At 33.2% G+C, this 27,192-nt stretch overlaps 3 protein-coding genes, 2 long non-coding RNA genes and 3 other non-coding genes across 10 annotated transcripts; 3 read left to right on the top strand and 5 right to left on the bottom strand.

The window, feature by feature from the left end:
- Window positions 1-437: 437 nt before the first annotated feature.
- On the bottom strand, window positions 438-509 carry Trnae-cuc. The gene has a single exon. It is a non-coding gene; the product is annotated as a tRNA-Glu (tRNA).
- An 879-nt stretch (window positions 510-1,388) lies between these two features.
- Window positions 1,389-1,515, bottom strand: Trnal-caa. The gene is made up of 2 exons: window positions 1,478-1,515; window positions 1,389-1,433 (listed from the first exon to the last, which is right to left on the bottom strand). It is a non-coding gene; the product is annotated as a tRNA-Leu (tRNA).
- A 431-nt stretch (window positions 1,516-1,946) lies between these two features.
- Trnav-cac lies at window positions 1,947-2,019 on the bottom strand. The gene has a single exon. It is a non-coding gene; the product is annotated as a tRNA-Val (tRNA).
- A 337-nt stretch (window positions 2,020-2,356) lies between these two features.
- LOC122531535 (kinesin-like protein costa) lies at window positions 2,357-6,126 on the bottom strand. The gene has a single exon (XM_043659548.1). The coding sequence runs from the start codon at window positions 5,805-5,807 to the stop codon at window positions 3,258-3,260; it is 2,550 nt and encodes an 849-aa protein (XP_043515483.1). The 5' UTR covers window positions 5,808-6,126; the 3' UTR covers window positions 2,357-3,257.
- Window positions 6,127-7,184: 1,058 nt separating this feature from the next.
- LOC122531537 (lipopolysaccharide-induced tumor necrosis factor-alpha factor homolog) lies at window positions 7,185-11,641 on the top strand. 3 transcript variants are annotated; one of them, XM_043659552.1, is made up of 4 exons: window positions 7,185-7,456; window positions 8,415-8,582; window positions 9,062-9,335; window positions 9,861-11,641. In XM_043659552.1, the coding sequence occupies exons 2-4, from the start codon at window positions 8,417-8,419 to the stop codon at window positions 9,961-9,963; spliced, it is 543 nt and encodes a 180-aa protein (XP_043515487.1). In that variant the 5' UTR covers window positions 7,185-7,456; window positions 8,415-8,416; the 3' UTR covers window positions 9,964-11,641. The 3 variants fall into 3 exon arrangements, with proteins under 3 accessions (XP_043515487.1, XP_043515486.1, XP_043515488.1); XM_043659551.1 differs by having other exon boundaries at window positions 8,412-8,582; XM_043659553.1 differs by lacking the exon at window positions 7,185-7,456 and adding an exon at window positions 8,129-8,330 and having other exon boundaries at window positions 8,412-8,582.
- A 300-nt stretch (window positions 11,642-11,941) lies between these two features.
- LOC122531536 (acetylcholine receptor subunit alpha-L1) lies at window positions 11,942-16,026 on the bottom strand. The gene is made up of 9 exons (XM_043659550.1): window positions 15,775-16,026; window positions 15,010-15,241; window positions 14,817-14,861; window positions 14,635-14,744; window positions 14,369-14,549; window positions 13,592-14,285; window positions 12,836-13,041; window positions 12,573-12,753; window positions 11,942-12,200 (listed from the first exon to the last, which is right to left on the bottom strand). Exons 2-9 carry the CDS (start codon window positions 15,187-15,189, stop codon window positions 12,151-12,153), a joined length of 1,647 nt encoding a protein of 548 aa, XP_043515485.1. The 5' UTR covers window positions 15,190-15,241; window positions 15,775-16,026; the 3' UTR covers window positions 11,942-12,150.
- Window positions 16,027-19,622: 3,596 nt separating this feature from the next.
- Window positions 19,623-21,679, top strand: LOC122531538. The gene is made up of 4 exons (XR_006307302.1): window positions 19,623-19,799; window positions 20,450-20,583; window positions 20,692-21,019; window positions 21,169-21,679. It is a non-coding gene; the product is annotated as an uncharacterized LOC122531538 (long non-coding RNA).
- Window positions 21,680-25,583: 3,904 nt separating this feature from the next.
- Window positions 25,584-26,245, top strand: LOC122531539. The gene is made up of 3 exons (XR_006307303.1): window positions 25,584-25,720; window positions 25,949-26,013; window positions 26,166-26,245. It is a non-coding gene; the product is annotated as an uncharacterized LOC122531539 (long non-coding RNA).
- Window positions 26,246-27,192: the final 947 nt, after the last annotated feature.

The following is a 27,192-nucleotide window of genomic DNA, read 5'->3' as shown; positions in this document are numbered from 1 at the left end:
ATGTGATTTGTCAATTTTTTTAAAGTAGAAAATGTACCAAATTTTCTTTGAAAAATTTATAACTAAATACATTTTGGGATTAATTTGGTTATGAAAAATATAAAGAAACTATATATGAAGTACACATAATGCGAAACATTCAAACATTATAAGATATGCAAGCAAACAATTTATTAAAAAATATCTCGCAAAATATTGAGTTTTTAAATATTGTATCCTAAATAACCTAAGACCATTTTACGCAGAATGTTCCGACAAAGTGATATGAAAAAATAAATATGCAATTCTATTCTGAAAAAAGTGCATTTACATTTTTTGGATGCATTGCTGCACTCGTGAAAAATATAAAATCGTAAAAATATAGGCATTACTATTTCTCAACCTTTTTTTTTCGTTTCTTATCAACTATATTTTGTACAAAATGGAAAAAAAACAAATTCCGGTACCGGGAATCGAACCCGAGCCTCCTGGGTGAGAGCCAGGTATCCTAGCCACTAGACCATACCGGATTTTCCGAATAAATTTGTTTATTACTAGGATATCTAGTAATTATTTGTATAACAATTTTATATGTACATGTAAGAAAATCGTCGAATGATATTATGGATGATGAAAAGATAGCTAGATAGTTTAATAATCATAGTTTAATAATCACTTCGTATATTCTCACGTTGATTCATTATATTCACTAGAATGATTATTGAAAAAAAATTTTGTTCTCATCGTTAGTCAGTGTGTCATTTTAAAAATAATAAATAATAAATTACGTTTTCCTTTCAGGAAGCGGAGATGTGTGGATAAGATGGTCTATATTTATCTTTCGTTTTTTTTCTTAGAATTTTCTGTCATATAATTTTGTTATGTGTTTAGTGTGCTATATGTAGTGAATGCTAATTATTTAAATTATGGATGACTTACAATTAGATAATCTTTTGAACATGTAAAACTCGAGGTTTGTATACAACTTTTTTCTATAGATGTTATGATTCTTTTAATTTTCGAGGTATGTTTTAAGATAACAAATATTTTTCACACTATTAAAAACTAATTTTTTAAAAAAATAATTTTACAATATTTCATCTAATTCGTGATTTAAAATATATTATCTAAAAGGACACTGCAACGTACGTACATCATCCTAAAACGATAATAATTACGAATTTTGTAACAATTAATTATTTTGTTTCGCTGTTTGTTTGTACAATAATCTATGGACGATTAACATATTATTTATTTACTTTTATTGAATAAAAAAAAATTATCATTTCATATTGAGAATCGAACTTGAGATATTCTATGATGAGAGAGTTTGGAAAATAATCTTATAAAAAGTTGAAATATCTGTTATTTTTTTGTCTTGAAAGTTTGTCGAAAATATAAAAAAAATTTGTCAGGAGTGGGATTCGAACCCACGCCTCCAGAGGAGACCAGAAGACACATTAGAATCAGATATTTGGAAACTGATAAGGTAAAGAACCTTGAGTCTGGCGCCTTAGACCGCTCGGCCATCCTGACACATGCTAGCATTTTCTTACAAATTACAAAAACCGATTTCCGTCTAGGTTATGTTTATGTTTATATACATAGTTGTAAATTATTATAGAAATATATTAAAATAATATCGTAATAACATTAAATAATATTATAATATCAGATATTGTAATATTTCCTGATAAATATGTATAAAAAAATAAAATGGTTTCATTTTTAAATATTTACATAATAAATTCGAATTTAATGAAATATAATATGTAACAGGCATGTATTATAATATTTACATTGCCATATTTTTTAATGTGTATATGAAAAACATTAATTTATAGAATAAAGATTAAAATATTAAAAAAAGCGAAAAAGTTAATCTTTGATATAATAATAATATAATAATATGATAACAAATTTTTTCAATAAAAATATCAATAAAAAAATAAAAAATAACCACCGCATGTTTCCGCCCGGGATCGAACCGGGGACCTTGTGCGTGTGAAGCACACGTGATAACCACTACACTACGGAAACCACAGTTTGTATGATTTTATCAATATTTCATATTTTGTAAACAATTTATTCAAGACGAATTTTTAAATTCAATTTTGATTAATAAATTTATGCAACATATTGCATATGTCAAGTCATTTACTTTACGGTTCACAAATTGTGAATGTAAAATAATGCTGCGTCGCAACTATGCATTTTAAGTACGCTTGATCGATTTTATGAGATGTTACAGATAGATACTTCGACACGGTGTGAATTCAAAGATTCTTTCTCAGACTATAAAATTTGTTTAGTTTCTTTCTTCTCTGAATTCACATCGTATAGCTTAATCATAAAATAAGGAACACATTTCATTTTCAATAGTCGATTATTTATTCACTGCATTCATTTTGTGAAAGTGTAAAGGATATTAATCCTTTTGGCCCTTATAATTACTTGCATATATCTTTATGGAAACTTCGTGATTTTATAACGTATTAGAAACAAATTATTCATTGATATTTTCGTAGAGGCCCAAAGGGCTGAATGTTGTATTTAATTATCAATATATTTACAAAATTTCAATAAATAATGTATTGGAAGTCAATGAGTGTAATCTTATATAAATTATTTAGTATCATGTCTATTTTTACACTATTAAGTGTGAAATGCATTTATCGATATTATAATAAACGAAACTACTAACATTACATAAAATGATGTAGTGTCAAATATTTATGCTATATTTAATACAATAAGTATTGTAATTTTTATTAATAATTCGGATTTTATTTTTTTAAGAACATAAATACTATTGTATTTATCATATTTAAATGCAATACTTATCTTCTTTATTGAGATCTGGGAAACATGCAAATGCTATTTTGATTGAAGTTCAATATCCTTGATTTAATGAGTATGCCATAACTTGAATTTATTTTATGATTATATAATGAATATTGATTACTAATTGAACGAGGGGAAGATTAAGAAAACATGCAAACTATACGCATGAAATTATGCGCATTCACTGTCTTATTTTGATTAAGTTATTGATATTGTGGAATTTTCTTTTTAAAAATCTGTAAATGATTATTCGTGATATAAAATACAAATATTTGAGTGCATTTTTAAATGATAAAAAATATATGTTTAAAAAAGTTGTATGTTCAATTAAGTTACATAATAGCTAAATACTGTACAAAAGATAAACAACATTGAGTAAGAAATAAATGCTAACCGTGAAAGAATATAGAAAGAACTATTTTTCTTAGAAAAATTCATTTCTTTTTTTTATCGCAGTCGGTAGTTTTTTGTATTATCAATTTATTCCGCTGCCTAGTTACTTTGGTTGTCGGTCGACTATTCGGTGCAATTTGTTTTAAATCTTGCTGCGACATCTTTGCTGGACTAGCTGCACGTGGCGGTGTTGCAACTTTCAAAAGAGCTTCGACATCCGCTAATCGTTTCCTCAAAGCTCTATTTTCACGCTTATATTTCGCAAGTTCAGAATCTTTATCCAGTCTTTCATGACCGGAACTACTAGTTTCTTCCGCAAAATGTCTGAACATGAGGTGCAATTTCTCCTCGTGTTCTCTTTGCATAAGGACTATTCTTCTCTCTGCTTCTAATTTGGTCTGTTTTAGGGCATTTGTCAATGTCTGTATCTGCCATTCTTGAGTCTCTATATGACTTTCTAATTCAGCTGTTTGAACTTCCAGATTTTTTGAACTTTCTTTTAAATCAATTACTTTTAAAAAATACTTATAGAATAATGTCCTCATTTCGCCGTCTGAGAGTTTTGATAATCTTTCCATTAACATTCTTTCCCCTTTCTCACGTTGCGATTGATTTTCATCGAATCCCTTTCGTCCACAGATCATCTCATTTTTATGTTCAATCATAGCATCAATCGCCTCAATAGTTTCTCCACATTCTAATAATTTTCGCTCTTCTACAGTAGATAATGTTTTCTCCTTTTGGAACTTTTCATCTAGATCGCATTTTTCATCTACCAAACAATCTCGAGTGCGTCTCAAGTTTCGAATTTCATGACGCAGAGCTTCTTTTTCGTCTATGTCTGCTGTTCTCTCCAAATCCATGGACTTTTCTTTTAAAACGTGATCAAGATGTGATATTCTTGCACTTACATCTAGTAAATTTTTTTTCTTATCAGAGTAATCGGTTTTTGATTTACTATTATTTTTTTCATCCTCACTTTCTGACTGCATCTCTTTCAGTTTAGAAGCAGTTAAATTATACTTCTCCTCAAGATCACGAATCTTTTTCTGATCCTCTGCTAATTCCTCTTCTAATTGTTTTTTACGTTCCTCCTCTTTTTTCAATTGTTTTTTCAATTTCTCCATTTGTTTTTTAGAAGTGTTTAAAGAACTCTCAAGTTCTAACACTTTCTTAGCAGAATCCCCTGCAATTTGTTTTATCATTTCAATATCCATTAATCTTTTCTCATAATGGATAGCCATGTTTTTATATAATTCAATTTCCTTTTTGTGTACAGATTTTTCTTCTAAATCTTTATAGATGGAAGCGTTTTCCGCTTGAGCCAATTGACTTCTTGTATTATAGTATTCTTCTTCTAATTTACTCCATTTGCGCTGAAATTTTTGTTTTGCGCTAGCACGTGCATCTGAATTTTTTATCATATCTGCAATGAATTTTTCTTTGATTTTAATAGTCATTTGTAGCTCTTCTATACGTTTGTGAGCTCCATCTAAATCTGATTGAATCTTTTTCACTTGAGTCTGTTTTGCTTCATTATTTAATGTCAAAGTTTTCAGTTCTTTTATAGGTTCTGGTACTTCTGTTGTTTTCAATGCATCAATTAATAAATCTGGTGAATTGTCATTATGAACTGCAATGTTTTCATTGATGATTGTTTCAGGCTTACGATTGTCTAAGGTTTTTATACTAGTAAACGTTAATGTTTTATTATCTAACATTTGATTTTGGTTAGGTTTGAGGCTGTCGTTAAAGGCTAATACTTCATTACACATTTCAGAACCAGGAAGCATTGAATTCCTCCTGGAATTTGGATTTCTAAGCGGAATAGGTTTAGCTATAGGGACATAATTATTGTTACTATTTATAGATTTTGTTATGGATGGCATAATCTTTATATTTGTTTCTCTGAATTCATCTCTTTTAGAATCTACTATTTTATCCGTTTCTATCTTAAGTTTATTCATACATTCATCTAGTTTTTCTAAAAAATCTGGATTTTCTGAACTAACATCACTGTGCTCTTCCTCCTCTTCATCATCGTCATCATTAGTTTCAGATAATTCGCTCTCTGAACAAGATGAACAATTTATATCGATCTTTCTTTCCATTTGATGAATAGATTCGTCTGTTTTTTCATCAGTTTCAGTTACTTCTTCTATTCTTTCCAATGATCTTCTTGCATTTTCAGTGTAACCATGCAAGCTACCATTATCATCACTACCAATGCATTCTTCATATTCTTGTTTCATACAGAGCCATTGTTCAATTTGATCTTGTTCTGTATGAGGTAAAATATTACTTGTCATAAGCTTAGTAAAAAGGCCTTCTGCATTTGAGACTAGTTTAGACCATTGAGCTGCTGCAAATTCTAATCTGAATATATCAGCACTAGAACTTCGCTCTCCTGATGTAGCGGAAGTCATAGTATCATGAGTTTCATCTCCAGTTTGTTCACTCTCTTCTTCTGTAATATGCTGTTGCTCATGATTATTATGTGAATAGGATGGCGCAGCAGTCATATATGGTGTATAACACTGATGATTATCCAACATCGCTTGATGATGGATCCAAGGTGTATAATGCATCATTTTGGAAATTTTATATTAATATAACATAATACTATAGTATTATTCTCTTACATAAGTAAATGTTTTACACTTTTGCATTACCATTTTGTTTTAAAATATCATTCTTTTTTTGTTTGAAACATTCAAGTTTCAAATTTTTAATGTTTCTAACCTATTTGAAACTTCTCATGTTCTAAAATTATGCTTAAAATTCTATTATTGCTACATTTTCCTACATTGTAAATAATATACAAAATTTAGCTGGACATACTCAAACACACCTGACAGAATATTTTTTACAGTTCTGTATTCAATAAGTAACAGAAGTGTCTAGCAGAAACTGTTGCCAACTTATGATTAATACATAAAAAAAATGTATTTAGAGTGATATATATATTTATATATCATTGATATATTGATGTTAAAGCTTATTATGTAGCGTTAGTACATAAGTATAGAAAATAAAAAGTATGAAAATTGTTTCATTAAATAAGTAACGAATTCTCAAAAATTAGTTCTACGATCGTATAATAACGGTAAGATAGTTTAAGTTCTAAATTTTTAAAAGATACACTATCTATTAATATTAATACTAATATTAATATATATAATATTAAAAAATTAATAAATATTAATGTTATTAAACGTAAAATTAATATGAATCTTTTTGAATTAGTAGGCATTGGTAGCCCTGTTAGTAGAATTCAACTGCGTTTAATTTGAGGTATCGAAATATTATTATATTAATTTATTATAAATAATTATTATAAATTTATAGTTTTACTTACAAAAAATGTGAAGGCTAAGGCTTGAGTCCTACTTTATCATTTTGTCCTTTTTAATGAATATGTTACACTTTTATACACATTTTGTACAACACGATATTCGACGTTAACTAACGCGGCAAAAGTCCGTATTATACTGCGGGATGAAAAGAATCAAATGAGTGTTTAATGTCAAATACCTACTTTTCTAATATTTTCATAATATATGTACAAAAATCTTCTTGATTTATAAAATTAATTAATATTTAATAAGAATAATGAAGCTTTAATGAAATAGTTAAATTTTATTTAGAATTATTTGTATACAGAAATAATTTGAACATTCCGCGCCATTTTCTTTAGTTTTAACGGCAAAAGTCCGTATTGTACGCAGCATGAAATGAATCAAATGAATATTTAATACCAAATATCTAATTTTCTAATATTTTCATGATATATGTACAAAAATCTTCTTGGTTTATAAAATTAATAAATATTTCATAAAAATAATAAAGCTTTAATAAAAATAGTTAAATTTTATTTAGAATTATTTGTATACAAAAATAATTTGAATGTTTCGCGCCATTTTCTTCGGTTTTACTTCCGGAATGATACAAGTACGTTGATTGGTTGCTGGAAAAACTTGCAATAGAGTCTTGTTAGTCGTTTCTGCTGTGGTATTGAGATTGGTTTTATTAAGTGTTGTGTGTTTTTCTACATTTCTTTTATAAATGTGCATAAAAGAAATTTGATATAATGGTACAAGATAGATAAATATTGAATAGTATGAGACATATATTGCTTTTACAGCACATACAAACCACTTATACTCTAAAGTGTTCAACTATAACCTCTCTCTAACGGGAGACATCTAAGTGACTACGAAATCATAAGATTTGAATTTTGGTAAGAATACTATTTTATTACGTTTGTTTAACTTTTTTTTGTACATGAGTTATTTTTTATTGCGTATAATTGTAATTAGAATGTATTGTAGTTGATTGAAACAGCCTTGTCACAATTGGATAACTGGTGAAAGGAGTTACTACATCAATACATTAAATTTTTACGTCATGTGCATATTTACACATCTACGTAAACTGACAAAGAATGTTTATTTAAGTCTCGAGCTATTTTACATTGTATAATTAGAGGCTTGGATGACCAAGTCTTTACGTAACAAAAAAATTATTTTTCAAAAGATATAAATTTCTCCAAATAATTCAATTATATATTTTTTGATTTTCTATAAAATTGGCAAAATCTAGGGCAAACATTATAAGTAACAGTAGTAGTATCATTATTCTTGACTTTACAATATGTATATATTCATTATTTCCTCGAAAAGGACGTGACACAGGACAAATTTTGTACGATTATTACGTATTCTGTTTGCATCAGACTAAATGCTTAATTTTGCGATGACGTTCAATTCATAATAATAATAATAGTAATTTTAGTAAATTAGCGTTTTTATCGTATCGAAATTCATTTATTCGAGTTACGTTCCGATAATGTAATCCAGCTTTGAAGCGATGTAATACCTGGCGGAACATGAATGTATACCAGGCCTTAATTTCTTAGTCACGGCTTCACAAACGAGCCTATTTCGCACTGTCTCTATTACTTAACATCCGTCCAACTTTCTATTCGCACTTTCGCGCTCATTTGTTCACGCTCGTCTGCGTTGAATGCAATTACGCCCACATTCGATGCCAATTATTTTTTGTTGTGAATTAAGGCTAACACCGGCTTGAAACACGATTGGACTATATATCTAGTATAAATTGCGTTCATGTTCATTATTATGATTATTGTAATTAATTAATGATACTTATAAAGTATTTAAATGGTGTTTTAGAAGAGATGGAAAAAAATAAGGGTTTCGCCAGTGGAAGTACTCAACCATCAGCCCCACCACCATCAGCACCTCCATCATATGAGGAGGCTGTTGAAAATGCAGCTGGCATATCTCGACAACCAAATATTCCACCATATCCAGTAGGACCATCTTCTATGCCAATCCCAACTCGTACGTATTATTAGCTTTTTAAAACATTTGCAATGCTTTTGTAGCTTTAACACATTTGCATTTGCAATGATTGCAATGCTACGTAATCACTCGTGTTTATTTTCTCAATAGAATCTTAGTCATAAATTATCAGCTGTCTAAACATGTATTAGAATGTTATAATAAAAATAAAATATTTCATAAAATATTTTGAATAATGACTACATGAAATTGTAAAACAAAAGTATGCTATTCAGCAAATAATAATTTGTTTAACATAGTTTTTACATTAAAAATTAAATGTCATAATATATAAAATGTTATTATGTATATTAAAATAATGTATCATATTATCATGTCAATGATAATGTATCATATTATCATGTCAATGATAATGTATCATATCAATGATTCTTAGGCCATAATAGTTAATGTGTTAATAGTGGAAACATGGAAATATTTGATGGCATATTATATGAATAGGTTGATTGATATTTTAGATACTCAGTCGCCGAATCAGACAACGGTGCCATATCCACCGAATTATTCAGGGCCCAGCGAACCACCATCGCAACCACAAACGCAGTATAGTGCAAATCCAAATACAGCTGCTCCACCAGAGTTCCGAGTTGTTTATCAGCCAGTAATTTATTCTTTGAGCCCAAATCCAACAAAAACGACCTGCCCGACGTGTCACACCAGCATTAAAACCACTACGATATCAGATCATCAACCAAGCGCTCATCTATGCTGTATCGTGCTCTGCTTACTTGGGTAAGTGTATTTAAAGTATTTGCTTCGTTGTTTGTGCTAAGGAAATTAATGCTTGTTCTAAATTAATTTTAACTTTTAAACTAATGTATTTCTTGATTAACGTTCTGTCACGATGATTTTAATGAAAATCCGATTTCTTATTTGGGCTGTACGTTTTATGTCACGAACAGTTGCAATCATTCAATAATTTCATTTGTCGCAATCGGTTTAGTAGGTCATGTATGTATATATGTCTCTTTTTATTGTCGGTCTTGGTTTTGTTTGCTGTTTCCTGTCTTGTGATTGCTCAACTTTCAAGGACACTGCTTTGTGAATATTTGGTTTCGCTTACGATTATGCAGATTTCTGATTGAATTCACTCTGCCAGTGGAATACTTATTTTGTCTATACATTAGCATGTACGTTTTGCATGCTAAGGACGAGGTTCTTGTTTGTGTCTGGAATGTGCTGGCTTCATGTTGGTGTATGTGTCTGTCTGATAGATCATAGAAAATCAATTTTGACCAATGCCTTTTCAAATTTCAGATGTTGCCTTTGCTCATGTCTGCCATATTGTATGAGCAACTTCATGAGTGTCCATCACTTTTGTCCGAAATGTAAAAATTATATTGGTACGTGGAAGGGTTGAGCTAAGCCTGCTGACACATATACTTGTATATTGTTATGCGGTCTTTTATGTAATCGTACACAGTGTAATGTTATGGGGAATAAGCAGCTTCCCTGCTTGTCGCATTTTGCGTTAAAAGAAAGAGCTATTCGACGAGATTGTCATAGATCATATTTCAAGACAACTATATATGTGATGCTTATTCCTTGCGAGGTAAGATATGAATGCAATCTGTTGCGTGTGAATAGTTTCGAACACTTGTAGATTCCATGTTGATTTATATGTGAAACGATGTGATCGAGTGCGTATGTGTGCTGATATAGATAGTATGCAATAATATTATAAAGATATTTTCGAGCATTGAACCTGTGAGCAGTATTGTTCTCACTTACGTTTGTCATATTCCATATAGTCTTAGAAAGATCTTTTTAGGAAGAAAGAAAGAGAAGGTAAAAAATTCGTCTGAAACGCAGGAAAGTCCTTCTCTTGCTTATTTCAATATGTTTCATTAGTGAGTAAGAAAGAAGAGAACGATTAGTTGAGACTGAGTATAGAATGAAGGTTGTTCCATCTCCTGTTTGCAACAATATTCGGATATTCATATACTTGTATTTTATTGGTGCTTCCGGAACTTTAAGTGAAACGAATTCCTGCATTATATATTACATATATAATATATATAAATTATTGGCTAAACTTCGTCGGATACCATTTTTAAAACAATTTTTTTTGCATAAGCTGATAGTAATTGATAAATATAACCGATAAACATAATGATTTTCAGTTGTGTTAGAATTTACACTGGTTCAAAAATTATGCTTTATTAAAGTATTTAATGTAGTGATAAAGTAAATTTTATTATTTATTAAAATACATAATGAATAAATAAATAAATAAATTGTTTGCTAAATTTCGCTTCGTTGATCTTTAAAATAATATAAAAATATGAATTGATTTGTGAAACATTTTTAGTTGTCTCCCGGCGGCCGAGAAAATATAACATAGCCAGTACTAATTCAACATACTTCTTAATTTTTTAATAAATTAGGTACTTGATCAACAGAGCCTGAAACACGATCTGTCTCCAGTGCATGAGATACTGTCTACTTACGCATCGGTATGCATAAACCGAGGAAAACTTTGAAGAGATCGCGTTCAGTATTTCAAATTGACGAAACTTTAACAATGCATAATTAAAACAAAGGATTCTGACGCTCATAATCTAATATTTCGTTTCTATTCATTGAATATCAGAATATGCAAAGAATAAGTTAAAAAAAGAAATAATGCCCGAAAACGAAGTTTAGCCAAACTATCATATGAAAGGTGATATTTTTATGCAGATTGCAGAAGGATTTGCATATTGTACGAAAAGTATCCGAATTACATTAGTATAAAACGAAAGAAATTCCACTTGCGTGTTTCCGTTTTCTAGTTTTTTTGTTTAAATAATTTATACCGAATATCAACTGGTAAAAAAGACTTTTTCGGAGAAAAAGACTTTCGTGAAGAGGGAAGTTTTGAATAAAAGGAATGAATGATCTTGTGAATATCCTCGAACATTCAACAATATTTTGTGGAGAGAATATTTAATAAAAAAAGTCCAAGTCGTGTTCCGTTTAATATTCCACGTGTTTAAGGTAACGACTCAAGCATTTCTATGATTCCATTTGTATGTACAACGATTTTGTTTGTTTTTTAAATATATTATATCCATGTCTTCTGAGCTGATTACGTACTATTTCATTGCAAATAACGTCGTTGCGTTAATTGAGTTATACGTGTGATTTACACGACCAATTTTTTAGAGTTACAACGTATAATATATGTATTTTAATATATGACATTTTTCTTGTACGTGTTTGACATAATAAATTATACTTTGGTTTTCAAGTATATACGTTACATAAGATCAATGTGTAAATGCGATCGAGTTTTATCTGATTGTAAGTAAAAATATGACAGAGTTCAGTCACGTAGTCATGAATAAACGATAAAATGCTTTGTAATTGTCGTTTATTTAATTTTTATAGGCATACAAGATATCGAACGAGCTCGAGAGTATACATATATATATATATGTATTTCGTTTTTAATGAAAAAGGTTAATTTATATTTTAGTAATTGGAAAAATTTACGCATACTACATAATAACTTTCTTCATTGCTTCTCGGAAAGACGTCGAATTGGAGAAGAAAATGTTTCTTCTTACGCATAGCTAGACTTTGCCTGGCAATTAATATTCCGTTTCATACGTTCTACATATAATCGACATTACAAAATTTCTCTACAAGTAATACAGTGTTGTTTTAGTGATAATAACACATTTGCTGTTGTTCAACAGCACTTATTCATTATGTGCACGTACTATATACTATCAAGTACAAATTGAACATACTTTTGGACAGTTGTGATGCTATTGAAAAAATTTTATAATGAAAAGGACAATGAAGCCGAGGGTGTCGACTCGTTGGAACAAATACCTCCAGTCAAGGAAAAATTCAGAAGCAAAATTCTTCAATCGACGTTATAGCACGACGAATCCCTCGTGTTATAAAACTATTCGAAATCAGCACCCCGGCTTCCTGTTCTTTCTAAAAAGTTCTACACGATGGTTTGTAACAAATCACCAGGAGGAGGAAGTTGTTGTTGAGCCACAAAGGAATACACCGTGTCGATTGGTTTGGTGTTGTCACGAAGTGCTGGAGCTTCGCAAAGAATGATGAACGTGCCAACGATTGAAGCTATTGTAAAGATCCACAGGAAAAATCTATCGAGAACCATCGCAACGAAACCCCAATCCTGATCCTCCTGTGGTATGAAGAAAAATTATAAAATTAAAAATCTTTATTCGGTGCTCTCTTTTATTTAGGGCTTGGAGCACCATACGTACCGCGTTAAACTCGTCTTGCCGCTGTATGTGATGCTGAATGAACATCACGTTATGTAAAGCTTTTTCAAGCTCGAAGGGATACTTCTTTCTGGGTGTTACATCGCTTAAAGATTCGTCTAATCCAGACATCACTGTGGGAAGTCCATTGTATCCACCGATACCTCCGAGGAATCTATTATGCGCAGTCGTGTGCAGTCCATTGCATCCTGAAAAGAACCGCCCTTTCACGCCTGTTTTCTTTCTACTCTTTACTCCGTTGAAGGCCAAGCAATCAAATAATACCAAAAACATGTGCAAATGCTAGAATATAATACAATAATACAACTAAATAATAAATGCTTAATCGAAAGCGTAAGAGCTTAAATTTCCATGACTTGAACAAACAAAAGTTTTTATAATGCTACAAATCAATGAATTGAATGATATACTCACATCACAAAAATTCGTTCTATATGTCAGACATATTTTTTTGATGTTGTATAATTTTTTAATTATAAATGTAGCTATAAATCAGCTACAAATATTTTAATTTTGTCAAAATTCTGCATGACACGATACGACAAAAGAAGAAATAATAGAAGGAATAAACAAATCAGAGTTCTCGTTTCACAATCACAATGTTAAAAAAAAAAAAAAAAAAAAAAAAAAAAAACAGTTTAATAGTGTAAACTGACTGTATCTGACTAAATGAAAGAAGAATACAAGTGAAATGTGGAGTTAACGAAGTTAAAAGAATAAAAGATTTACAGTATTTACCACCGATTCGTTGATGTCGAGCGGAATCCGGCGAGGAGACTATCGAAGAGGATTGCATGGCAGCGGCGACCGCAGCGTTGAATTTGCTCTTTTTACCGGATCTCCCTCTGCCGTGTATCTTGTGCGCGGCGAGATCGTTGAGAAGATCGTCGGGCACTCTCATTAAAAGGAGTTTCGGTAATCTCCTTATGAAGATCTTTCTAATCCACGGCGCCATTTTATGAGTGCTCGGCTTGCGGTAGTGAACATTCAGTATAATGATGGTAATAACTACCGAGAGACCGACTAAAATCATAGTGAAGAGCAAGTATTTGCCTAGCAGCGGGAGTGCTAGCGACGTGGATGGTATGATCTCTGATATCAAGAGGAAAAACATCGTCTGCGACAGGAGAATGTTAATGCAGAGGGCGATCTTCTCGCCAGAGTCGGCCGGCAAATAGAACGCGAGCACCGACAAGTAAGAGATGCTCACGCACGGCACGATCAGATTCACCGTATAGAACAGCGTTTTTCGACGTAGAGTGATGTTAAAGAATATGTCCGGATACGGTTCCTCGCAGCAGGGATAATACTTCTTGTGTCGTTCCGCCGGGACTCCCAGTATATCCCATTCGACGCTGGGGTAGTATTCGCGGAGATCGATACCAACTTCGACTTTGTCTCCCATGTTTTGATTAATGTGTTTCAAGTCGATCTGTTTCGTAGTATATCAAAGAATCATGTCAGGGAATCATCGAGCTGTAGCTGTTGCAACTGCACCTTTCGTGTAGAAATTACCTGAATACCGTCGTACGTCCACGAGCCGAATTTCATGAAGCAGGTTTGTTGGTCGAATGGAAAGTATCGGACGTCTATCTCGCAGGAAGATTTGAAAATCGCCGGAGGTGTCCAAAGGACCTTGCCAGTGTAATGCAGAATAGCTTTCGTCATCGTGGTCACACCGTATTCCCCGTCCGCGCTGGAACCGATCGTGTTTTTAATGTTTATCTCGCCAGGGATTTTTATTTCGTTAATGTAAAAGGTTTGGGGTTCATCTGACGTACTTGTTGTAAAGTACAATGTCGGGAAGCCATATGTGTTCGCTAGGTACGTAGAGTTCAGTGACACCTCCGTACTCTGCTGGATCCCACATAAATTTGTGGTCCTGCCATTCCTGAGCGAAGTTTGTCTTTATTAAGCGATGTACATAGTTGGCGAACTGTTGTCTAAACTATTCGAAACTTACGTGCTCGAGCCAAACGTTCGTCGTGAGAATTTGATCCTTCAAATTCTGCAAATTTTCAATATTATTGCGTTACTATAAAATCGCACTTGGTCAATAGTTGCCGATGTTTGATCTACGTTCATTTTTTTCTTTTTCTTTTTTTTTTTCTTTTTTTTCTTAACAATGAAATCAGCTATATGAAAGGATCACGTACGAGATCAATGAGTTGGGACAGACGAAGTCCTAGTTTAACGATTACGGTGTCATTGTTATTAGAAACGGGGCGAATCAGTCGATTGTAATTTGACAGCAAATCGTCGTACAGTCTCTTTGCATCGGGATTGCTGTAGCATATCCTTGCGGAGAGGATCAAGATGATTGCCTGCAGTATCATTTCGAGTAATTGTTGACTTGGCTAGTTTCAGTATTCGAGTCCAATTTGCATCCTGTTTGTTACATGAAAGTTTCAAACGATTATAATCCGGGAATTGATCGTGCGACAACAGCTCAACTCAAACTCACGTTTTGCTAGTAATATAAATTTAATTCATCATTCAGATTATACATGTACACAATCGGCATTCGCTAGTTTATGCACGCTTCGCTATTCCACGGTATTGCGAACCTGTTGCGTTAACTTGTTTGTATTAACTTTTTACTCGTCTACGAGTGTTTTAAAAATTAGACGTGTTGCTTCTCGCGTCAACAGCCTGATATTTTTGCAGTATTTATACGATCGCGTATTTTCCTTGAAATACTCGGGTGCGAAAGCGTTTTCAAAACTACACTGTGACGCGAGTAATTTTAAAAACACGCATTCTCAAATATATATACGAGAAACAATTCATCTATTAATTTAACAACAAAGAAAGTCTCGAAAACAAACGAACCCGTAGAAACGATCGATCGACGTGTGAAAATCGATGGTACCCTATCGTCTACCAATGTTTACGAGAAAGTTGGATGAAAAGTTACATACTCGGGATCCTTGTTCGCCTTAGTCTTCTCGAGCACTCCCCTCAAGAGATTTTTCGATCTCGTGGTCGTTTCGCGATAATATCATCATCTAGCGAGGACGTTTCGGGTTGCCACGAGAGCGCGATGACCGGCGATCGGGAACGCGACGATCCACCGATCGGTCTCGCATTACTGACGCGTTTTGCTTCGCGACGAGCGACGAGCGCAGAGCAGAAATGATATTCGGTACAGCCAATGGACCACTGGATGATGTTACGCGCATCTCGAGAGATTTTCCAGGATCAATACACCATTGCGCATGCACCGGCGTGACCGTGGGTGGCTGCGCGTTTTCACCGGCACCTCATGGCGCAGGTTCTGTTCGTTGCACTCGTCGACACGACAGTAGAAAAAGAGGCGCACGTCCGCCTGTTCTGCACCGATCTCTCCGCCTCCTCGATGCTCTTGCACCCTTTCCCATCGCTCCCTCTTCGTTCCGTTCGCTTCGAAAAATTTTCCCACTTTTCTTGCGCCCGTTTCCACCAGCCGTTCACGTTCACGGGTCAATCGGTAAATAATTCCCTCGCGGGGAATCAGCGTTATCAATCTTCGAAGCGGTTCTTCGAACACCAGCGGGGAGGAAGGTCGGGTTTTTTTTTGCCACGAAACATGTAATTCGTCGCAAGCACGTTATTAAAACGGCAGTTTAGCCTCTGAAAGTCTGTTAGCGGACTGAACGACAGAATGGAATTGACCTGGTATCCGTCGCTCGTCGATGAGCCTAAGAAAAAATCCTTTCTGGGTTTCCCGGTCTACTTAATCTACCTAACGAATATCGGCTAGATGAACGATGGAAAAATGAATTTGCGATTCGGCTGAAGTGATGTTTGAAAAGTTTCCAATAGTATTTTTAGTCATTTTTATCGATCTGTTTTTTTTTTCTTCTTTTTTCAATAATACTCGCTTGTCGCAAGAACGACTCAACGTTCGTAATACTTTTAGTCGTTATTTTAACGTCTTACGGTCGTGTTTACGGAAGAACCAGGGTAGAAGTTAATTTTTTAAATTTAGTTCCACGGGCAAATTTAATTTCTTGTTACCGGCTGTTCTTCTAACGCCCGCGCATATAATGACAAATGGGATTATTTTTCCGGGTTTCGTTGCTGTGAAGCACTAGCAAGCAAGCAAGCGTGCTAGGGCACCACTTTCGTGCGGCAGAAACGGGGCTAACTGCCCTCGTCTCTTCGTACGGATGCACGCGCATGCTAATGCATTTTACAGAGTTCGTCCTTAAGCACTCTTTCTCTTCTTTTTTTTTTTTTTAAATATGGACAAGGCAGCGAGATGCTCCGGTCGCTCGAAGATCAAGTATTTCACGTATGTGGCTGCCTCGACGCGAAATTCGCAGCGTGAATACCGTTTTTTTAAAAAATACAGTCACGTTCAACGTCGTTCAACCCGAGTAAAAACTGCTGCGGGCTTTTAAAAAAAAACGGCGATGAACATTTTTCCCCGTTAACGAGAATCAATTTTCCGCGAAAAAGAGAGAGAGAGAAGCGCGTCGGCAAACACGCGTGGCTGGCGTTACATCAAAACCCTTTTATTTTTCTTCGTCGAGTGCACGTTTCGCGTTTCGTCTGAGTCGCGTCGAACAGTCGAAACGTGGTCGCGGGTTTATGACAATTCGTTAAAGCAAGGGGCGAGGGAAAGTGGGGGGCAGAGGGCACTTGCATCGATCGAGGCCACTTCCTCTTGGCAGACAGAAACGAGCCATTACACGTTCGTACGTTAGAACGTTTTATCTTTACACGCGTACGTCGTTTGCTCGGTCTTATCGCGCCCGTATCTCACGGTCGGTTCATCCCCGATGCGCTCGCAGCAGCTCGATGATAAACGTGACTGTTTTTCCGGGTTTCTTCGTCATAAAGTGCCGGCTGCAAGCTAGAGGCAGTGTCACTTTCAGCGTAGAAAGGGGGTGGCTTGCCCCCTGTTGTGTATGTGTAATGCACACGTATAATCGCGCGTATATCGTGTAAGCTTGCAGAAACACACACGTTAACACGTATGTGTGTATATTGGGAAGAGGGATACATCGAAACGCGTTGCATTTTCGAGTTTCCCTCTTGCTCCTTGCTTTTGTTTCCCATCTTTGCCTAGCTAACACTCGAGGTGTTAATGCCAAGATTTTATACCGGCTCACCGGAGAGAGAATTTACGAGGTTATATTTTCGTTCGCGGCTGGAAGCTAAAAGAAAGAAACGAGAACGATTTAAGAGCACGCCGACCGTCCGAAATGTTCAGCGTATTCGTTTTCTTCGTGCATCCCGGGTAAACCAGCCAGGGGTGCCTGACCAGGTCGAATGTATTTCAGCCGCTTCGAGGCGAGTTATTTCACGAGGTTTCGACGTCTGCGCACGATAGCCGGTGATCCGGAATTTATTTCGGCTCATTGCAAGAGCTCGAGGGGGTGGAGAGGCGGCCCGCGTTGAGAGAAACTCGCCGAGATGGAAGTTCACCCGGGGATGGAGGTACTAATAATTATTCGCTCGGTTGGGAAAAAACGTCTGCCCTCGTGCTATGACACGTTTCTCGTGAAATATGCATTTCGTTAAAAGCACCGGGCGTAGATGTGTACACGCGTCCAAATACAAACACAGAGGCACTATCCGTAAGGCGTTGCGAAGTATTTTACGCTTTATGCATCGCGCTTTCTTACAACTGTTTTAGAGTGGAATAAGAATGTCTTGGCGATGTTGTTTCTTGAGTAAGGTTCAATCCTTCTTCTTCTTCTTCTCCTTATTTTCCTTTTCTTCGAAGAAATATCTCGCGGAATAACGCGATATATGGCCCGTGTAATTTTTCTTTACCATTTTCATTGCAATTTTTGATGATAATTTGGGAAAAATCTTCAAGTTTTACGCGGGGTTTTCCGATGTGAATTTAATTGCAATTTTTTTTTTGATATTCCTGGTATTTCTTCATTGTCCCCATTTTTAGATTTTCTTGCTTATATTCTTGCTATTGGTATCCTTTTTTTTTTTATTGTAAAAATTTGTCGTTTATTGATGTATTTTTAATGCAAACCTCCTTCTGTACATTTTCCTCGCGATTGAAATTCACTGACATTTTAAATGATTTTTCATGTTATGAGATCTCCTTCGTGTCTTCGCGTTTCTTTTATTATTCTTCTGGTTATTATTTTTTCTTGATGTCTCGTTCTTTTATCACAATTATTATCATTTGTGCATCTTTGTATAAGAATTAAATATTGACATTTACTCCATCACAGAATTTTTTCCACTGAATGGAAAATTTTTCAAAGTTCCTGTTAAATACAAGTCTGTAAGACACAGAAGATTATTTTTCATGAGCTAGTTAGAAATTGGACCTCGCAAGTAGTTGAAATAAATGGAATGAATCTCCCAGAGATGTTCACATATTAGGACACAATTGCTAATGATGAGATATCTACTCTTTCAAGGGATAATTGATATTGCATAATAGCTTTAGACTCACAATCGTAAAATTAAAGATTGAAGATTGTTGAAATTAAAGATTCGTCAAACGCATTCTTATTATTATTACTGACATTTGTTCAATTCTTCCTCCACTATTAATTAAATTGTTCGAGTGACTTTCTATCAAAATCAATTATCTAATATCCTTCTCATTGAAAAGAGATTTTCATTATAAAAGAAAGAGAAATCTCAAATTACTAAAAATAACTCAAAAATACTAAAAAAAATAGCTCAAGTAATAAAAAGAAAATAAATTTTAATCATTCAGGAGCATTTTTATATGAAAAGTATCATTCATTCATTTTTTAAACGTAAAATATCATTTATTCATTTTTTTTAACATTACAGAGTAACAATTTATTGTTCGTTCGTCGAACGTTTTGAAGATGCTCGAAATTGTCTAAAGTTTCTACGAGTCGCGCAAGGACAATTAACGAGACTTACAGAGAAAACATGAAAAGAAAGAATGCGACGAAGTAAAAGGGATGCAGTAGACATTACGTGAACATAGTTCAGATGAGATCGAAAGGTAAGTTAACAGGGATGAAATTGGTTGGTTCTTGGAACATACATGTAATTAATGTGGTGTCACGCATCGAGCAACTCCGAATCCCTTATCCGGTTCCCTTGCTTTCTCACTGAAGATAAATTCTTGGGATCGCGAGATAATCTGAAATCCCATTACAGTCCGTTGTTAGATTCTCCTGTCGCATTGTGAACATTTGGTCGCCGGTCTCTTTCTCTTTTTCCTTCTCTTTCATTGTCTCTCCTGCTCTCTTTCTTTTTTTGTTCCTTCTCTTTTACCACCGCCTTTCTCCACTTTCCACTCTTTGCCGCTGCTCTGGACCTCGGATAATGGTCAAGGCGTGTCGGAGTTTAAACGAGTGTTTGCGCGTGTGTAAATTATGGTGACCCCTTTCGAAATACTCGATTTATACACGTACAAGGATCGTTCAGAAGCTGCGCCCTCATCGTCACGCCTCATGCTCGGCCGATCATTCTATATTCCCGTAATATTCGCGTTAGCGTTGTGATAATACTTTTAATTCTCAACCGTCCTCTGAATTTAGTTTGAACTAGTTATTTCTCTCTCTCTCTCTCTCTCTCTGTCTCTCCTCTTTCCGTAGGAATTGCTAGCCGCATTGCTCAAGAAATGACATTTGTTCTTGTAATTTCCAGGCTCGCGTCGACGCCAAAGGTTTCTGGCATCGTTGCAATCTGTGTGTTCGTTCACCGGCAGGAATTCTCTTTGGAATTCCTTTAGGAAATTGTTACGGGGAAGCACGCTGCTCGTCAGAGTGCAGATTTTAAAGGTCTCAAGAAAAATATTCGGTCTTTTAAAGAAAAATATTCGGTCGGTTTAATCTACACCCAGTCATTCGTTGAAAATTATTCACTTTAATTTTACCCGTGTTTTTCAGGACGCTCTGTACAACAGGTCCCGGTCCCGTAGGATCCCTTCTCTCAATAATTAACGCATGACCTGTTGTCACGTGAATCACGGAACTATAACGAACGCGTATACACGAATAAACATTAAATGACACGACGCAAAATTACTCAGCCATCGCGCTGAGACAACAAGTATCTCTTTCTTGACTCTGAGCTGATAAACACTACCGTGGCCAAAGAATGACTTCGTCGTGGCCGGAGAGAGGAAAATTTCCATGAACGTCCGGCCTCCTATTATTTCCATCGGAGAGAATACAGCTACGTACACGACCGTCTATTTAACTTTTAAAGAATCACGTAAGTATTTTTTTCCGAGCTGTGTATCTTTTCAAGCAGATCCGAGCACGATCTGTTCAAATCGAATCAACTGTCGTTGCCATTTTTCAAGAACGTCCCTACATAACGTGGATCAAGTCATTTGCTATTTTATTGTATGTGCATTCTAGTGCTACGCCAGCTGCGATTTCACGAGGGCAACTCTAGGCAGCCTTGGGAACCAATCCGGTACGATGCGTCTTCGCTAAGCGTTGCGATTGATCGAGAAGAGTTCCAATATTAAGATTTTTCGTTCCACACATCGGCTCATGCAGAATAAAAAAAATGACTGGTGTCGGTGTTAAGGACACTCATCGCTGGTGTCGATCATGTGTTGGATGACCAACCAAGCCTGGCAATATTGGCTCAATACTTAAAGTGATCTGTACTTATTCATACAGCAAATTTCGATTGAAGTACTCTTAAAGTGATCTGTACTTATTCATACAGCAAATTTCGATTGAGGTGACTGACAGTCGACTGACGACTGAGTTCATAAGATAATATTGACTGATATTTGATGATTAATTTTCTACTTTGATTAAAATGGTAAAAACATGTTCTTATCTGATTATGTTCCTTTTGACTATGTCCTTTTTTGTGCTCTTTCTCATCTGACTGTTCTATCTTGTGTTCCTTTTTATCTGACTGTACCTCCTTTTATATATCCAGAGTCCTCTTTTATATCAAGGTCGTGTGTTACCCTTTCCAAAGGAGTCTGAAAAGTTGTGGAATGGAGAATGTGTTAAGATTAATCAAGAAGTATGGAGAGAAGGTTTCCAAAATGTTTGCTATCCATGAGAGTAATTCGGGTGGGATGGCAGTTCTGGAAAACGGTCCCATCTTCTTCTGGAAACTGTCCTATTGCTTGCACAATAGCTTTGGCACAGAGGTATATGAACAGATTTCGCATACAATGTATTTTTTTGTCCTACGATTTCGAGTTTGGTCCTAGGAGCCCCTTAATTGTACTTATTTAAGCAAGTTTTGCATTGCAGCACTACTAGTGATAAGAAAATCAAAAAATATGGACAGTATTGTCACATGCTTCGAGAGTTATTTATTGAATTGAATGTGGTGATATTTCATCAATGAAAGAATATGATTGAAACGATTTAAAACAGCGATTGATGGAAATTGAGATGAAAAATTCGTTATATATTTGATTATTTACATCTATTTAAAGGTATTAGGAAAAATTGATTAAAATATATTTTTTAACAACATAACTAGATATGAATTAGCTACGATGTTTTTTGTTTATTTTAATGTGTAAATTCAGAGTTCTGCAAACTCGATTTTATAAAAGCTTGGAAGTATCTTTAACAGAAGTATCAAAGAAATGTTTCTACAAATATTGTTTATTATAAAGTTATATTGTAAATTATTTTTTGCAGATCGTTTTCGAAATTTTGAAGTCATTTGTTAAGAAGAACTCACATACGAAGTCATTTGTTATAACTCGTTAAAAATTAATGAATTATTATTTAAAGTTAAATGAATTATCGTAAAATAGTGAAAATAAATCGTACAGCTAGTTTTAAGGGCTCGCTGTAAAAGGAAGATTTCAATTTTCAAGATCATTATTGATCTAATCATGAAAAAGAAATGTTCAGTGATGGAAAAATTTCCCTTTAATAAGATTGAATTTTTACAATTTTCGAGAAGAAAAATATTTTTATTTTTACACTTGCTACATGGTGTAAAAATAAATATTTTTGAAGAAAACTCAAGATTGTGGAGACTTTACTCTTTCAAATGAAATCAAGTTAATTGTTACAACTTTTTTCATAAAATTATAACAGTAAAGTTCTGACAATTTTTCATCTCGTGTATGAATATTTTCGTTCTTTTTCTTACGTTAATGTCTTACGAATTTTGTATATTTGATTTAGACTAGAATTTTGTATTCTTTATTCTCAGTTAATATTTTGTGCGAAATGCGCGGGTATTGGGTTTAAATTATTTAAAGATTAGCGCCAATGTGCGGTCAATACGTAATACACTTCCTATGATTCTCGAACATATCGATATTTCTCACGATCGAGTTTTGAACGGGAAACATGGCGGAAAGGAGCACATCTCATCCGTAAAGAAGAAAGAACATTATCCATAATATTATTCAGAAGAATCAACCAGAAAGATGTATTATCCAAAAGTTCTCAGGTAAAAATATAAATAAATAACTGTTGAATTTGTGTTTGTATTGTGAATTTTTAAAATAAAATGTGCTTTTTTGACTTCAACTCGAGGTAAGGTTTAACCAATAATTATTACATACAATTTTCAAGAATTAAAGAAATAATAGCATATAAAGATTTAAACAGAATATATCATGCTAAAATTATTTATAACTTTATATCAAAATTTAATTTCAATTCTAACCAGCAAATATTGTGACCTTGTAATATGACTAACTTTTCATTTTATATGTATATAATGTGCTTTTATTTTTATCGTAACATTTTCTATTTATTTGTTGATTCTTTAACCTCATATTGCGTAATTTTTAACAATTCCAATACTAAATTCAACAATAATTTAGTTAGGATATACGTATTTAATAATTAATTTAATAATAATAATTCTGCTGCGTAGTATAATAAAATTTTTCATGTTCCAGTTTGAAATATTAATTATTTTTCATCAAGTATTTGAATATTTACGTTCTTTTTTTAAAGAATTTCTCATGAGTTTTGCATATTTGATTTCCATTTATTACCAGAGTTTTCCATTTATTCCTATTCCTAGTGATCATTTCTTTTAGTGTGAACGTGCGACTACAGCGCCAACGGAGAAGTACGAAATACACTTCCTACGATTCTCGAATATATCGATATTTCTCACGATCGATTTTTGAACGGGAAACATGGCGGAAAGGAGCACATCTCATAGGTAAAGAAGAAAGAATATTATCCATAATATTATTCAGAAGAATCAACCAGAAAGATGTATTATCCAAAAGTTTTCAGGTAAAAATATAAATCAATAATTGTTGAATTTGTGTTTTGTATTGTGATTTTTTAAAATAAAATGTGCATTTTTGGCTTCAATTCAAGGTAAGATTTAACCCAATAATTATACATATAATTTTCAACAATCAAAGAAATAATAGCATATAAACATTTAAATAGAACATACTATGCTAAAAGTTATTTATAATTTTATACCAAAATTTAATTTCGATTCTAAATAAAAATATTGTAACCTTGTACTTGACCAACTCATACATATATATATATTTATGTATACACACACACACACACACGTATTTTACCATATGCTTTTACACACATGCTTCTATTATAACATTTTCTATTTATTTATTGATTCTTTAACTTCATACTGCGTAATTTTTAACAATTATAATACTGAAAAACAATAATTTATTAAGAATGTACATATGTAATAGCTAAAATAATTATTTTACTGTGTAATATAATGAAACTGTACAGGTCTCAAATAAAGTAAAGCATAGAAATCCTTGTAACACGAAATTCGAAGTAAAAAATAACAACACGAACACAATGTTTATGTTCTCTTAATTGTCGTGCTTGTTCGGACAGGATCACCCCATCCCCTACTACTTTCTCAATTGATTGACGAGACGTGTGGCGGAGAGTCATTCGACTGCTGAATTTCATAACAACACGTATTGCGTCGCATCAGGTTCGTGACTTTTTCTAACCTATCGGTGGCGTCCCTTCGGTAACGTCGCTTCTTTGACACTCTTTTACTTCCATTTATACCTCATTAACAGTATCATTTAATTAATACGCGTGTATTGAATAATTATGATAACGAAATCGTGTAGTGCTTTGAAACTTTTCGCACCAATTTTTCTTTAATCGTCCATTTCACTTTTTGGTTTACCAGTAGTTTGTTTTGTACGCTTTTTTAATAGAATTTGAAGTTGATTATCGTTTCATTTTTACACATTTGCCTTTATTTGATCTGACTTTTGGTTTCTTTCTGTGCAGGTTCTTCCTTGCTTGCAAAGATAATATAGAGTGTTTAGATGCCACGATGATTAATGTATAATCTGATCATCTTTTATGGAAAATTGGTAACATTTATTCATTTTGGAAAACATTTGGTATACAATTTATATATATTTATATTTGATACAATTCAGAATACGTATTTTCATGATTATTTGTGATACAAGGATGAAAATAGAAAAGATTAAATCAATTAATGTTTTATTTCGAATGTAGAGATTGTAGTACCTCAATAGTATATATTTAAATGGATATACCTTAGATTATTACACTCACAGTTTTCGTACTTTATTATATTATAGCTTGCTATAATATATTTACTTTTTTCGAACATCAATACGCAATACATATTCAAGTTTTGTTATTTTCAGACGTATTCATTATTTTCAGAAAATTTTTGTGACCGCGTGCAATGCGGTCGGTAGAGCCAGTGTTTGTTGCGCAGTATTTTAATATTTTAATATTCTAAAACCAAAATGACTGTCATTAAAATAGAACATTAATTCATTTAAATTATAATTCGCGAAGTTAGAGTCGGTGAGTTCGCCGATTATTACTTAAACGCGCGCGACGATAGTCTTTTATTTTTCTTTTTTTGTATTTTTTCTTGTTCAGTGTTCGTTTTCGGTATATTAGAGTCAAAGTGCTCAAGAGGATAAGTCCTCTCCTGGAGATCAAGATCGTAAGTTATATATTGTACTTTAATTTACTTAATTTTTCAAATTTGACAACAAAGTATAATGTTTGATGTTTTGTTACAGACGTTTCACAGCATCAACTTTTTAATATATTTTGGGGAAAATCCAACGGTGGCTCCAAAGCCAAGAATGTAAGAATCTCTCATTATTTTCAACTTAAGATTTTTCTTTGGTTTTAAACATAAATTCTAATGTTTAGTGTTTTGTTATAGATTTTTTACAATCTCTCCTTCCCCTAATCTTTTAAGGATCTTATGATGCTTCAAAAGCTAAAAATGTAAGTACTTTAGCATGTTGTATTTGAATTCTATTTTCTGTAGTACGTCTTCTAAAAATACTTCAAATTAGTCTGAATTTTTATTATTATTAAAATTCAAATTTTCACAAATAAGACTGTGTCTTTAGAACAAAATATTTTATGTTTTTCAGGAAATTTTTCACGGCATTTACTTCACCATGGGTATCTACTTGATGTGAGTCTTCACGATAACTTTCCCTGGTCTAATGTGGCATCGATGATAACGTTTTTCATATCTGTCGCGTGAGTCGCATGCATTTATGTTCCTCCGGTTACTCAATCATGTCGTAGGATGAAAGGTCCGAATCGGCACGGGTGACTGGTTGTATACGTAGACTTTTTGATGAGCATAGTGACCACGGGTATTTTTTATACCCGTGAGTAGTAACATTTTTTCTGGTCTTTTATGTATTAGATCAGGATAGGGCTTCTTGCACATCGCGATTTTAACAATTAAATTTGTAGCAATTACTTATAAAATCAAAATATCTTCAATATAAATATTTGTAAAGATAAAATATGTATATAAATATCCATATGAATAGACAAATTACAAATAATTATTATTAAAATGATTTCGTTGGAGCATTCCATAGTAGAGAAGAAGGATACTCTCCGACTTCGTTGCTATGAAAGATGCAATTATTACTTATTGATATTGGAGATATATTTTGTTATAATAATTAATAATTAATAATTTTCATTTTCCCTTTTATAATAGTATTAAATATAATTATAATAGTATAAATATAATTATGAACTTCAGTAAAATTTGAAATAATAATAGATTAGAATAGATTTGAAATAATAATAGATTAGAATTTTTTCCGCAAAAAAATATACAAAATTTTATGTGCAAGAAGATACTTCGCGACAGGTAGATTTTGAATCAAAGCAATAAGTTTGATCACTGCTTTCGTATTTTCGAAAATGTGCTTTGATGAAGAAGTCGCCTGAGGTTCTATTAATATTTAATTTGGAATCAATTGTTTGATTTTGATTGTTTGACAATTATTAAATTGTTAAATTGTTCATATTATCTTTTTTAAGAAATTCAAGTTTTGTTCATTTTCTTTATTCTCTTGCAATTTCAATAATTTCTGAAAGAGTAGAATCATTACAATTTGAAATAAAATAATGCATTGGTCCGTTAGATAC

Source organism: Frieseomelitta varia, unplaced genomic scaffold, assembly GCF_011392965.1.
Source record: "Frieseomelitta varia isolate USP_RPSP 00005682 unplaced genomic scaffold, Fvar_1.2 scaffold_404, whole genome shotgun sequence".
Classification (NCBI taxonomy): Eukaryota; Metazoa; Arthropoda; class Insecta; order Hymenoptera; family Apidae; genus Frieseomelitta; species Frieseomelitta varia.
The sequence above is the reverse complement of the archived record's forward strand: the minus strand, read 5'-3'. Positions and strand labels throughout refer to the sequence as shown.